We start from the raw sequence: 14747 nt of genomic DNA on the forward strand, positions 1-14747 counted from the left end.
GGGTATTTGTATGAGAGCAGCAACGATGATTATAATGCCTCCATTCAGCAGTGTTTTTATCTTATTTGCAGTATTGCTTTTAGCTCAGAACACATTGATGCTCCCGTTTAGTTTTTTTTGGCAGACTTTGACCCAGAGAATCCATTTGAGAGCAGTGAGAGAGAACAGGGGCACTATGCTAATACACTAAATGCAGGGGAAACAAAGCTTAACCCATGCAAGCCTACAGTGTTTTGTTTAGCTGTATGAACACATTGACAGGCCTGCTGTATAAAATCGGATTAAATAAGTGTCAATGTATGCATTTACATTCTTATTTAAATGTATCAATTATTTACAGAATCAGTCGCCCTTCAGAAGAGATTTCCTGCAGGTTATTGCAGTAAATATTCAAATATTAAACAGGTAGAGGCTAAAAGGCTGGATTTTTGAGGCCAATACTACAACAATAATAATTAAACTTTAAAAAAAAAAAAAAATAATAAAAAAAATGACTATGGCGTTTTTGTATATAAACAACAGCAACAAATACTTTTTGATAACGACTATTCAAAATGATTATGAATACATTCTTGCAAAGTTGTGTGCCGAGTAAGACATTATAGTTGAAAAATAAGCTCCTCACTGCCCTCTGGTTGACAATGTCATGATGACACGGTTTCAAAAGTGTATAGCCTTTACAGCAATTTGGTAGTATTTAGCCAATGTGTATGCTAAATCTGGTACACGTGACAAGCTCAAATTTGCTAAAATCAAGCAGGCATAAAATGCATGACGAAGGTAACGTTTGTGCCCTCTGATGATAAAGCAGTGTTCTGTATGACAGAAGAAGGATGACTATGTCTGCTTCAGCAGCACTCGTATTTGCAGCATTACGATGCTTGTACCCGAGAAACATATTGACGCTCATATTCTTAATGCCAGCGACACAGACTCCCATTTGACCCAGTGCATCCATTTGAGAGCTGTGAGGGAGAAACAGAGCACTATGCTAATGCTCTAAATGGAAATGGAAAGGGAGAAGCGTAGCTAATGCATCAGAAAAAGCACTTAGGATCCTAAAATGTCACAAAATTCTTAATACCACAAATTCAACTTGCAGGTCGTTCACATTAAAAACACACATTTACAAAAAGTATATATTAATAGTATAAGTTCCCCATGTCTGGGAAGATTCAAGTCATCCGTCTCGAGATTACCGTTATGAAGCTTCCTTTTTCTCCATGTTTGTCCTTTAACTGCATACTCCATATTCAGGGGAAAAGATATACAATGAAAGTAAAGCTTTCTGTAAAAATCCATTCACACAAACATATTTAATCGATTTTCCAAGTGCCAACAAAAGGTATCAGCATTGTGACATTACTGTACGGTCAGTTTTTGAAAAATACAGTAACACATTGACAAATCCTCTGTTTCAAACTAAAGAATAAAGAATGTCTAATGGAGCAGTTTCAAGAGTGTTGCAACTTGGCTATTATTAGTTACTGATTTGTCTTACTAAATATATATCCATTACGAAGGAAATGAAGATCGAGAGAACCAGATGAGGTGCAGAGTAATCTTTAAGCCTTGAGCAAACCGATATGTAGAGGGAACAAAGAGGACTTCAAGTCATAAACTAAAAGGAAACAACATGTCCTACATATATCAGATTTTACTGAGGGAAATGTTGCAGTTTTAATTAAAATCCTTCAATTTCAATTCAAATTGTGTAGGGTTTAGAATCAATATGCCAAATAAATGCAATGTCACTAAACATTTGCAGAAAAAGAAAAAGAAATGCTGTGCATAATGTCAAAAGCTATACATTTTAAAGTGTTAATGTTAAAAGCTGATATGTTTCATAAAACAAAATAAGCAAGTGCATAAATCATTCCACTTTTTTAACATGTATCTAAAGACACCATATACTTAAAAGCTTGAAAGGTCCATGGCGCAGAGTGTACAGTTTATCCTTTTAGTTTTTTGGTCCTTTCCTAGTCCTCAAATCCATGAAACTCCACATCCATGTTATCACTAGACTGAAAAAGCTGCCAGAGTGTCAGAACAGGTTTTTCAGAAACGTCTCTTGGCTTTAAACGTTCAACATTTAAGTCCACTTTTCGTCTTTTGTGCTTATAAATTCTGATCCTCCTCTGAATTTTCCGGACCGGAGAAAAGCCTTGTGCAGGAGGAATAACTTCTTCCGTCTCCGAGAGTCTTTTTCTCCTTGCTCTCTCTGGCAGTACGTTTCTATCCCGAATGGCCTCAAACAACAGCGTGTCCTTGTTAATACCAGACACTTCTTGTTCATTTGCCGTAGCATTGAAGTGTTTTGAAGAAGCTGTATTCTGTATGTTCATATTATGGGAGTGAGAGGTTGAGCTCTTTACGTCTTTGTGAGGTATTTGCTCCACCAGGTCGACCTGAGAAACTCTGGAGGGAAAAGAGGGCAGATATTCACCTCTAGAGGGAGCTGTTTCCAACTTACACTCAGGAAGTTGAGACTGCTCAGCCTTGTGTACCCCAGAAGTCAAGGAATTCTGTCTGCACGCCCATTTACGTGCGAGAGATTTGTGCTTGGATTTGTCCAAGTAGGTATTAGAGTTCCTCCAGTCGCGCTCTCTGCGAGTCGGTGAAGCAGAGCCAGGTGCTGATCTGATTTCTTTATTGTATCCTGAATCCAGTCCCTCGCACCCATCAACAGTCCGGTGCTCCTCCTCTTTAACAGTGTCTGAAGGATCAAGATCTCCCTTGTGCCTCAGATCAGTTTTCCCACAGGGTCCAGGAACAACCACAACAGAGGAAACACTGCACTTTGATCTGAAGGGAATCAAAGAAAAATGTGATGTTAGCAGATTGGAATAAAAAGTTCAAAACAAACAGACAAGACAACGGGTAGTGAAAGCTAAGTTTACATTTATCTTTTCTTACAACTTTTATAAATGGATAATTCAAAGAAAAAACAAAATAATTACCTTTTGACTTTAGTTTTGATGTGCATGAAGTTGCAGTGCATGGCTGAAACCAGCCTGTCCAACACCAAGTATTTGTCACTCTTCGAGAAAGCCTTGTGACGTTCACTCCGCAGATGCTGAAGAAAAACTGCACAGTTAAAGTCCATCGAAGGCCACTGAGCACACAACCCTCTCTACTGAACAAGAACCTTCATACAAAAAAAACGTCCTTTTTTTAAGCTCGTGCCACAAAAACTTAACAGTGAATGAAAGCAATTTAATGAGCGAACTAATAGAGCAATTTAGACGTTGACAATTAACACCGTTTCCATGATTACGTTAAAGCACCATCAGCACTCTCCACTTGTTGTCGGACGCAGATAGACAACAATTACACATAAGCGTGGTTATTTTTCTGAACAATTAAACGATTTATTTGACACAGTTCATCTTGCATGCAATTATAATTGAATGTGGTTGCAGAGCGAAGCTGAATTAAAGTGAAACGACTACAATAGTCTACATACAATATGTATTAACACATAATCACTCATGTCAAGTTGATATATCTGCAATTTTAAATGTTAAATTTCCTTTTCAGAGATTGAACATGTAACACTGCTCTATATAATAAAACTTGGATTACTGACTGACTAGAATTCAATAGTATTTGTGAGTTTACGCCCTGCTGAGTTTGTCATTTAATATAAATCCATTACACCCTAACAAATAGCAGCAAAATTAAACCTAAGCAAATCTGTACTTTGATGAAAATGCTGTCACACTTGTGTATACAATTGAGGATAAAAACACAGAATAATACAGCTGTTTTCATTAACTGAGCAGTGAAGTGATCATTACGCCTTCAGACTGCTTTAATGTAGGCTACAGCTATCTATCAACTCTGATTAAGTTCAGACGCTGTGACCAAAATTATAATTTTGCTTATTAAAAAGAAAAAAAAGCAGCTTAAGAATGCCTCCCTTAGTCTTTCAAAATAAAGACAGAGAGGGCAGTTCAGTGACTTAAAAACAGCAGGATCTAAAACTCATACGCATTGTGCTGCGTTTACAAATGTGATAACTTACCGCTGTGAGGTTGTCGTATTTCATCACGCAGCATTCGCAGTAGCCACCTCGTTTCTTGTCTCTGTTCTTCTTTCGGTTATGAGCTTTCTCCTCACTGGCTGAGGCTTTCACACCTCTATTCCCGGAGGAGACCAGAGGGTTGGCAAATCAAATAAAATGAAAACAGTTTTGGATTTCTGCATTTTGATATATTTTCATTCAGTCTTGGTGAGGGACTTCAGCAGTACCATTTCAAATAGTGCAGTTAAGCACTTTTCAAACACATCGAACTTTAAATTCTGTTGAATAGCTTAAATTTGAACAATAAACCAAACATATCATCCTGTTTATACATTTGTATACTAGTTCATTACTGAGCACATTAGTTAGTACGTTAGTACGGTGGTTGGTTGGTTGGTTCGTTGGTACGTAAACACATTTGTTTGTTAGTTAGTATGTTACTTAGTACGTTACTTAGCACGAGTATATTAGTACGTTAGTTCATTAGTTAGTTGTCTTTAGCTTCACCATACAGAGTTGGAAGCACAAGATCAGGCATACAAGCATGCAAACAACAGACAAAAGGGGGATAGGTGTAAAAGTAAGTTTTGTTGCTAATTTTAGTCAAATGTAAAGGGATATTGGTTAAGATATGTTAACTGTATCCACCACGTAAATACTCGTTGAGAGGTATTCAAAAAGTAAGTTGCCGATGAAGCACCATACCTTTGTCCCCGCTGTCTGTTTCCAGGAGGATCCTTTTCCTCAACAAAGAAGGGACTACAGGGAGCAACAGTCCTCAGGTTGAACTCTGGCATGTTTGGCATCGTGAGGCAGATTGGACGGTAGTGTCTGACAACAGAAAAGAATCATTTTACAGTCCATAAACAATATCAAAGACAGTAGATGGGCATCAGGGTCTTTTGTTTGATGGTCTCTTACTTGCTTGAATCCTCAACCTTGATGAAAGGTTTACTGATCCGGCCCCCTGGAACAAACATCTTACATGTGAGCATGTGTTTAAAGAGCAACAAGAAAATAAAAAGGTTGACTAATGGGTACATCATCTCAGAAAACGTGTGTAGTCCCAGATGAGACATCTACCTTTGCCTTTATGAAATCCTTGCTTTGCTGCAGACTCAGCTTTGACCTATTAAGAATGACAGAAAAACAACTTTTAAAAAATTTAACAACGTTAAAACAACTACTTTTAAGATAATAATCCAAATAATATTATTTCATTTTTCAAATAATGCATTTAAGTATTTCAGCCCATAAACTCACACGTGTTTTGACAGCAGTGGTCGCAGGAACCTGGCTGCTGATGATCTTTTTTTTCTTCTGAACATATGCTAGTACATCTGCAACAAAATAATAAAACTATAATAAGTCAAACCAAAATTAAATAATATTTAACGCACAGCACAAATTCAAACAATGTAAAATATGGTTGAAGTAAAAAAGGAATTGATAGAAATGTGCAACATACCATCTATGTAGAGGATTTTCACACCCCACTCCAGAGCATTTGACAGGATCTTGTTTATTTGTAACCTCTCCTAAAAACACACAAACAAGTATTAGCACAGAAGAGAGAAGTTAGTTAAAGTTAGTTAATATCAATAGTGTTGACTTTACCGACCTGCTCTTTCACGACTCTCTCCACCAAAGACTTCCCTCGACTTGTGACAAACTGCAAAGCAACAGAAAATTAAGCATATTAATGCCTAAATAAACAATTAACAAGAAAAAAGCACTCACGCAAAATAAACCTAAAAACATATTTGCATTATGATTGATGAAATATGAACTCACCGTGTCTGTTTGGGCCTGAGGCCGGTTCTTGAGGTTGTCCCAACGGCTGACAGGGCGGTGTGAGTTTGACCGAGGCTGCGGTGAACTCTGTCCGGAGTCCGGACTTGGGACAGGAGAGTCCTGTCTGAGGCAGTGCACATATCGAGCCTCCCGCTTGTTCGATACCAGATACCTAATCTCCTTACTGAAAAACTTCTCAACAGTCTGAGTGACAAACAAGGGAAAGACAGAAAAAAATGTTTAGATAAAATCTATGAATGTGTGTTTGCATATTTAAGTCAAATTGGCCCCCTTCACATCTGGCAATAAAATGAAGCCCGGATGATCCCATCTCAAGTGGACAGCTCTACATGTGTCAACACCCAAGACGCACTGATATCCGATCGCTCCGACCACAGTTGGAGGTGGTCTAATTGCTTTTAACAATCAGACTACATTTTGTGTTCTTTTAACAGTCTGGACACAAATGTGTCCTTGTAGGACCACCAAACTCAGCGAACATCTTTTGCAGTAAGCAACAAAATGAATATCTGTGACGCTGAACAGTACAGAAAGTAGGAAAGATTTCCATGCAAACTGAACTGGTCGGATATAAAGCAGCCGTTTTGTTAATAAAGACAGAGGCTGTCTCCCTGAGGCCAGTTTGACCAAAGTCTCTTCTGGGTTCTTTTCTTCTTTTTTTGGTTTGCCTCGCATGACAGGGTTCAGATTGAAAATTAGAAACCTGTAGTGTTCAGAAATGTACATTTTCCCACATAACATGTTTTAAGAATAATTTTCAACTTTTGTTGTGCATCCATGCCATTTTTATAATGTGAAAATATTTACCCACAATAGACTATTTCATAAATGCAGTATCAGGTCAGAGGTCTGAAGGCTTTCCGACAGATCTAGATTATCATCATTATAATAATGTGTATATGCATAGCGCTTTTTAATCCTGTTGTGCCTCACAATGGAACAGAAATTGGGCAATTTGGATATAAGATGATTAATTGTATTTCTTAAATGAGCACCTAAAATGTTGGTAAAACATCTGACAGTAATAATTTACAGAGGCGAACTAAGTCGGCGAATTGACGACGCATTAATTAAAAAGAGGCGTAAGTACACACGCATGTCTCATTTTGTTAATTAACTGCTGGCTCCAGTCCTATTTCCTCCCATTTATTTACATGCTTACATATTTACGTGATGAATGTGTCTATTTGCATAATGAGTGAAGACGTGCAATCGATCACGTGTGGTCCCTCGAGACACGCCGTCACGCCGGGTGTGAAATGACGTACAAAAGCACTCATGATTGAATCACTCACGATGAATGTTAATGTCACATGCGAACAGGTCCGTAGACCTTCACAGCAAATTCTTCCAGAGTAACAAAAGCAGAGCACAGATTTAAGTGAGCAGTGTCTCACAGTGCTGGATATCCAACATGTTTTATACTGATTGAAACACGTTCATAACACAAAGCCTAGAAACCTCTCAGGGAAAAACCCGACATTAAATGCCAGGTCAGAGTTGTAGTGCTGTTTACATTTGCATACAATAGTTTCTCATTCATATATGACCAACTTTAGTTCATTTATCCGGGCAAAGTTGCACTGCTGCCTATATTTATCCAGCAAATTACCATTGGAAAAGAAGTGTTTGGTTAAATGGAACAAAAAGAGTTATATTGCATCTGATTTCACAATTATCAAAACCAAAATTTACATATTGTATTGCCCATGATACTGACAATATTCAAACAACCCTCAGCGACAGTATCTTACTGCAATCATCATAATGAAGATGTAGAATCATCAAAGTTCAAGGGCTAAATTATGTCTGTCTACAATAATTTAATGCTACAAAACAAATGAGTCAGTCTGTTATAATTACAGAGGAGAAAGCAAAGGAAAAGCTTAATGGGGACGGTATTGTGAGCAGAAAATATGACAATATTATATTATTTGTTTGTGATTAACTCTGCAACAAATCTACATATCTTAATCAGACATGTGTAAAGCTGTCATAAAATAAATTTTAAGTTTCACACAGTCAGGAAAAAAAAAAAAAAAAAAAAAAAAAAAAGGGGGCCCAAGCATGATGTTGTCTCACCCCTCCCAGCTCTTTGATGTCACTCTCCAATGTCTCTGTAGCTCTGTTTGACGGGAGGTCCAGGTAAATCACTTTCCCAGCAAAAGGTTTGACGAGCCCAGGAGAGGGCACTTGTGATGTTTGCTTTGCCTGGGTTAGTGATGTCTTATCAACCGTGTTTCCACCGTTTCCTAAAAAGACAAATCATTACAGTCACAGGATGAGCGATAGGGACAAAGACAAGGCCCACGGTAAATATTAAGTTACTCAGTTGTAACTGAATCATCACAAATCAACCCGTTGATTTTACAAACTGGTCGATAAATTGTTGTGATCAAATAAAATATATAAACATAAATACAACATACTGAAGAATATGTTTAAAAGAAAATGATTTAACTTGATAAGTTTGTCCTTATCTGAATCAACGGTTTGAGGGTTAAGGACGTCAGCCCTTTAAAAAGGACAAATTATAGTTGAACAAATCCCAAGACGATTAGTTCACTTTTTTGACCTCGGTAAAAAAAAATTAAAAAAAAGTGCCTTTTTTTTTTCTAGTATTCAAGAGCATATTTACAGCTGACAAATCCGGAAAACAAATCATGAGCGTTGTAAAACCCCGTTATGGATTCAGCCGTTTAAAAAGTGAAGTGAGTGTAACACGGACATAAACATTGAAGTACCTTCACAGTCAGGTCCTGCGTGTCTCTGTTTGGGCTTCATCGTATTCTCGTTCATCGAGAAAAGCGTTTTTCTTGCCCTCCTGTCTCGAGTCAACATACCCCATGAAAGTCCTTATTTGTCTTCCTGTGTGTAAACAAAGACGGGAGTTATTTACAAAGATAAACAGTGCAGCAAAACAAAAGGTGTCATTTGTACTAATTGGAAAATGTGACGTTACTTTTGCTGTAAATACGTCATATTTAAACCGTCTTAAATGTAAAATAAACGTACTTTCTGAATCCGGTTTCTCCAGCGGACACACCGCTTTCGCCGGTTAGTCCCTTTGCTCACATGGTTTCATGAGCTAACGTCGATAAACGAGCTTTCGTCGTATGTTTTGTTTTTTTTTAGTCCAAAGAGTGATTTGACAACAGTTCAATCAGCCGCAGTTAAACTTCGACATCTCTTTTTTTTTTCCCGCTTTAAATCCGGGAGACAGCGTCTGCGCTGCCAGGTTTGAACCGTTTCCGGCTACGTCATCACTCTCGCGATCAAACTAACTAAACTCTCGAGTTCCGTTTAACTGTTCGTTTTTTAAAACTATATTATGTTCATACTTCAGTTTTTAATAAAAAAAACTTTTATCTTCGATGAAGTTTACCGTGAAACTCTTGTCCGTACATTCGATAAAACAAAATGTTGCAGTGTAGCGGGGAAACTCTCCAAATCTGGCAACACGGATATAAGTAAAAATACCCTTTGTGTTTGAATGTGATGTTTCCACGTTGTTGTTAAATTAAAATGAATTAAAATTACAGACACACTAAATAGACATGAATACATTGTTTGATTTACAACAGCATGCATGTGCTATACGTGTAACTATTTCATTGCGCTTTATCTAACTTAAAAAAATTAAAAAAATAAAATAAAAAAAAAATAAAAAATCCAAGAATGTGCTCAGCTGAAATCAATATGATGTCATCACGTAATGTTTGCGGTGTAAAATGACCAGCTAGCTCCGGTTACGAACCTCTGAACACAAACACACACACGTGTTTAAACCTTTGCTTTACTTTTACCTTCAGAACAGCTGTCGTGCTGTGAGGAAACAAACAAAACAAAAAAACCCGAGAGGAATGTGCGTGTTCGTGGAAGACGTCGTTAATGCCGAGATGCTCTAGCAGGTAGGAAGTTAGATGACCCAATGAGCTACCTAAGGTTATGTTTTATCATAACACGATAACCGGGCTCGTGTACCCACGAATCAGCTCAATTTGGCGAAGCAAGTTTTTGTGTGCGTGCTAACCAACATCCGTATTTAAAAAAAACACGTTCAATGTCCTTTTGTGTCTGTTTTGTTAAGTGTTACGAAGACAGCATGAGTGGTCAAAGTCCTGCTCCTCCTGCCAGTAATGGCATTACTCCCGTCCAGCAGATGGTGGCGTCCTGCTCCGGAGCCATCCTCACGTCTCTGCTTGGTGAGATACTGATGTTTTTTTTTTTTTACTTTATATTCAATTCAATTCAATTTTATTTAACAGTTTATGTCATGGCACTTAACACATTAAAGTCCTTACAGCAGAACTTTTACACCATTATATAGATACCCCCCCCCCCCCCCCCCCCCAAATTCAACACGTCCTATTCGCAATGCATTTTATAACTAATAAACTGAGCAGTAGTGCAGTTTCGTTAAATACTGTTGTAATGTTTTGAACACCGATGTAAATTTATGTTACTTTTTGTTGTGCGTTACATTGACATGTCATATGTCATACATGACAATATATATGACAAATACTTCCCCCAAAAGGACCATAAAGTTTAAGCGACATGTTTCTAAAGCAGTTTGAACTAAAACAGAATATTATAGCATTAATGAAGATATTTTATTGCATAGCTGTTTTAGCTCAATGTCCCTAATAAACTGTCAAATAGCCGTATTTTCTTCATATTTTGTTTAAGGTACGGTAAAGCTAAAAATTTCATTCTGGCTGTCGTTGAAATCCTCAATGGACAATCCCAGTAATCTTAGACTTACGGGCTAACTAACACGATGATGTGAATAAACAGCATTGGGATTTGTAGCAGTGGGTTACAACATGTGATAAAGTTAATGTACCATTAAACGTTCCTGTTGTTGAAGCGACATCGTGCACACTCTCATGTTGAGTTGTTGCTTTGTTTCCAGTCACACCTTTGGACGTTGTGAAGATCAGACTGCAAGCACAAAAAAATCCTTTCCCCAAAGGTATGATGATATGGATTCAAATTGTGTTGATGGAGTCTTTTGTTTACTATGGCCCCCATAATATAGTAAATGTAAATATAAATGTTAACATATGTTCGTTCAATATCTGTCAGGAAAATGCTTTGTCTACTGCAATGGACTTATGGACCACTTATGTGTGTGTGACAACGGCACCTCCAAGGCCTGGTACAAAGCCCCGGGTCACTTCAGTGGCACACTGGTAAAATTCCACATGCGCCTTGCATTTCAGAATCCACTCTTTTACATAATGTCATCTAGAGGCTTTGAGTTAGTAGTCAAACAAGTTCTCTATCATGATTGAGTTTTGCTTTAGTGGCTCATAGAACTAAAAAGTCATATTGTGTCAGAAAACCTCTGGCTGCCAAACAGCATATCGCCCTAAACTGCCTCTTCGTTCCGTGTCTCTGCAGGATGCCTTCATGACGATAGCACGGCGTGAGGGAGTAAAGGCGTTATGGAGCGGTCTGCCTCCAACCCTGTTAGTGTGAAGTCTTCTGCGTTTCTTTTTTACTCCCTCATTGTGTTACATTTTGCCTCCCCTCCTTTTGAAGCCGAGGTTTGAGCCCATGTGGTGGGTCAATGGTCGTTTAGCCTGTGGCTGATGCACTCACTTTCCTTTGAAGTGGTACTAATTGGTGGCAAGTCACCTCAGGATTTATTTAAGGATCATTACAAAAAAATTGATTTCGAATAAGTGTTATTGAATGGAATTTTATTTAACAAATTATAGTGTTCATTAATTTATTGATGTAGTTGTGGTTGACTTTTCCCTACCTGGAATAATTTGTGATGAAAAGCATGATCTATGTTTACTTTCCATCCTTCCAGTGTGATGGCAGTTCCAGCCACTGTGATCTATTTCACGTGTTATGACCAGCTGTGCGCAGCGCTGCGGGTCAGGATGGGAGAACGAGCCCAGGAGGCTCCTCTCTTCGCGGGAGCCATCGCCAGAGGTGAGCTAACTTTCTCAGCTCTCACAGAGCATTCAGTAAATTGATAACATTCCAAGCTTCAACATAAATTATTGTGAATGATCTGCATTCAGGTATTTACAGAACGGAATACATCTTTTTAATAAACGTTTGAGTCATGAGTATCACAGAATGAGTTTATGTCAGCATGGTTAATATGTCACGGTACCTTATTAATGCTGAGGATTTAATTTCCTGATTAATTTCTAAGGGCAACACTTCTTGCTTTATGGCCTTGGCTTTCTGTAATTTGACCCCTCTCTAGATTTCATTTTGGAAATATGAGAGATCTTCTTAGCCCGACTCACTGTCTCTCTTTTTAATAACTGCCCGTAAGCGATTATAAAACCAGAATTTAAAAAAAGCACAGGAGGTAAGGAGGATTACACCTGCTGGAGCAGCTACAGTGATTATAATTTCATTATGAGATACATTACTTTTTTAAATTAATGGCTTTTAGTGCCGATTTCTGTGTCATTGTTACCTTTTGTCTTTCTTTGCAGACTTATGGTTTTTGCCTCTTTCTGTCCAGCACAGCCGGTGGGACAGGATGTGTGCGTTTTAACACGTTGTCTCTTGTTTTGTCTTCATCCTCCGTGTGTGTCAGTGGGTTCAGCGACTGTGATCAGCCCCCTGGAGCTGATCCGCACCAAACTGCAGTCTCAGAAACAGTCGTACAGGGAGCTGACTCACTGTATCAGCTCAGCCGTGGAGACAGAAGGCTGGCTCTCCTTGTGGAGGGGTTTGGGGCCCACGCTGCTCCGAGACGTCCCTTTCTCAGCCATGTACTGGTACAACTATGAGTTGGGAAAGAGCTGGCTGTGTGAGCGGTATAACACCAGAGAACCCACGTTAACCATCACCTTCATTTCTGGAGCTGTGTCAGGATCTGTAAGTTATTTTCTTCGCTGAAACTGCACAGCATTCAACTTCCAGCCTGCAGACAAGAATATTGCTTATTCAGCAAGCAGAACTTGAGAGAAAAAAAAAAATCAGTAAACTGTATTCTGAGCTTTTTTTCATTCATATTTCATTTGTTTCAGATTGCATCCATCATAACTTTACCTTTTGATGTCGTCAAAACGAGAAGGCAGGTCGAGGTCGGAGAACTTCAAGCAAAGAATTGTAATATGCCATTATTTGTTTATGATTTAAATTAAAAAACTGCTTCTGAAGATTGCAAATGTTTAACAATGGCAATTTCCAACCTAAAGTAGGAATTTTAATTTAGTCACAATTATGGAGAAAAAATGATAGATTAGATTACAAATATTTGGGAGGTCTTTTGTATTTCTTCTTGTCATTGAATTGCATAATTAAATCAGGGCAACTATAGGCTCTGTTAACACCCTACATTAATATGCATCTTGGGTGATCTGATCACAAGTGGTTCTCTAAAAGTATAGTGAACACACCCAAGAGACATTGAGTCCAGACCTGATCAAACCACATTCAGAAGAGGGGACTCTTCGAATCATTTAGCCTCCTATCAAAAAGGCCTCTTCAGATCAAAGTTCAGTTAATGGACTCATTCACACCTTCAGAGATAACATGACTGTTGGTGGTCACGGTCACAAATCAAGGCCTGTATAAGTTTAACAATTTGGTCGTAAAAAAAAACCTTTAAAAAAAAAGAAAAGAAAAGGGAGGCAGCAATGTTAGTTACTGATAAGAGGAGTCTTAAGCCTCCTCTGTTGGGGTTAGGAAACATTTTATGACGAAGTAGCCTTCAGTGCAATAACAGTTCAGATGGACATGTGGAACGTGGCTGAAACCACATCTGTCATGTTTCTGAATTGACTTCAGTGTTCATGCTCTTGTCTCATCAGTGTCATGTCAGGTCTCCTCCTCCACCTTCAGTGTGATGAGCAGGATTGTGGCACAGGACGGTTTTGTTGGACTGTTTGCAGGTGCGGACTTTCCTCATATTTTGTTAATCATAGTTGTAAATGATACACTGTATAACCTCTTCTCTTATATTGTTCTTAATTTCTTGAATGATTGTTTTATTGCGTGATTTTTTTTTTTTAAATTGGTTAATTATTTTCTGGTCTTTTAATTCTGTCTGATGTTGACGTTTTGTATAAATGCGCTAAATAAACGTTTCTGTTTTGTCTCTGCCAGGTTTCCTCCCCAGACTGATTAAAGTGGCCCCAGCCTGTGCCATCATGATCAGCACTTATGAGTTTGGAAAGGCCTTTTTCCGCAAACACAACCAGGAGAAGATAATTGGGCCGTTGCAGACCAGCAACACCTGATCGATTTATCTCCAAAAACAACAATCACCACTGTGAATATTGTTAGATTATACCCAGACGAAAAAAGGTTGAGATTGCCAAATTAAAAACAAGTAGATATAGGAGTGAAAATAATAATCACTTGATCCTTTTCTGCAGTTTATATTACATGATTTGTATTATAGTATTAATATTCAAAATTCAATTGTTTTATGTTAATGTTAGATTGTATGTGCACAAATATTTTTCAGAAATCACAGAAGGTTTGATGTCTTTAACAGCCAGCAGATGGCTCTACACTGGGATCATGTGCACTATGCCTCAAGACTTGTGCGTGCACGTGTGGAGACGTACTAAAGATTATATAATGATTATAATATTGCGTGATGTGTATTTTTCAGTTTACCAAATGAGGACCGACATATAAACTTTATGAAAATGTGACTTTTCAAATGTCAAATATTCATACCTGATTTTCTTTTCACTGATTATACAAGCTTTATCACTGCACCTGTTGTTGCTGACAAGAAACTCAATTGTCACAGTCAAATTCTCAGTGTTTTAGCAAGTGGAAGTTTATTGAAAATCAAAGACGAAAAGGCAAATAAATTTAATGAAACATCTGCTGTATGTCTGTGCAAATAACTGCTAGAACAAGCTGAAGGCAAACTGTAAAGTTTCAGTGTTGAGGTACACGG

The 14747-nt window shown here is 38.1% G+C and overlaps 2 protein-coding genes across 2 annotated transcripts; one reads left to right on the forward strand and one right to left on the reverse strand.

The window, feature by feature from the left end:
• Window positions 1-1331: 1331 nt before the first annotated feature.
• dbf4 (DBF4-CDC7 kinase regulatory subunit) lies at window positions 1332-9008 on the reverse strand. The gene is made up of 13 exons (XM_069142817.1): window positions 8858-9008; window positions 8587-8710; window positions 7925-8094; window positions 5822-6025; window positions 5649-5699; window positions 5496-5565; window positions 5291-5367; window positions 5111-5156; window positions 4949-4994; window positions 4733-4858; window positions 4028-4142; window positions 2961-3076; window positions 1332-2805 (listed from the first exon to the last, which is right to left on the reverse strand). The coding sequence occupies exons 2-13, from the start codon at window positions 8681-8683 to the stop codon at window positions 1980-1982; spliced, it is 1944 nt and encodes a 647-aa protein (XP_068998918.1). The 5' UTR covers window positions 8684-8710; window positions 8858-9008; the 3' UTR covers window positions 1332-1979.
• A 560-nt stretch (window positions 9009-9568) lies between these two features.
• slc25a40 (solute carrier family 25 member 40) lies at window positions 9569-14672 on the forward strand. Its single transcript, XM_069142819.1, has 10 exons — window positions 9569-9753; window positions 9933-10047; window positions 10761-10820; window positions 10934-11040; window positions 11252-11319; window positions 11670-11794; window positions 12420-12703; window positions 12856-12937; window positions 13642-13722; window positions 13937-14672. Exons 2-10 carry the CDS (start codon window positions 9948-9950, stop codon window positions 14068-14070), a joined length of 1041 nt encoding a protein of 346 aa, XP_068998920.1. The 5' UTR covers window positions 9569-9753; window positions 9933-9947; the 3' UTR covers window positions 14071-14672.
• Window positions 14673-14747: the final 75 nt, after the last annotated feature.

The sequence above is a fragment of the Embiotoca jacksoni genome, unplaced genomic scaffold (genome assembly GCF_022577435.1).
Source record: "Embiotoca jacksoni isolate LCO1_2020_lvr unplaced genomic scaffold, fEmbJac1.0.p SCAF_11, whole genome shotgun sequence".
Lineage (NCBI taxonomy): Eukaryota > Metazoa > Chordata > Actinopteri > Embiotocidae > Embiotoca > Embiotoca jacksoni.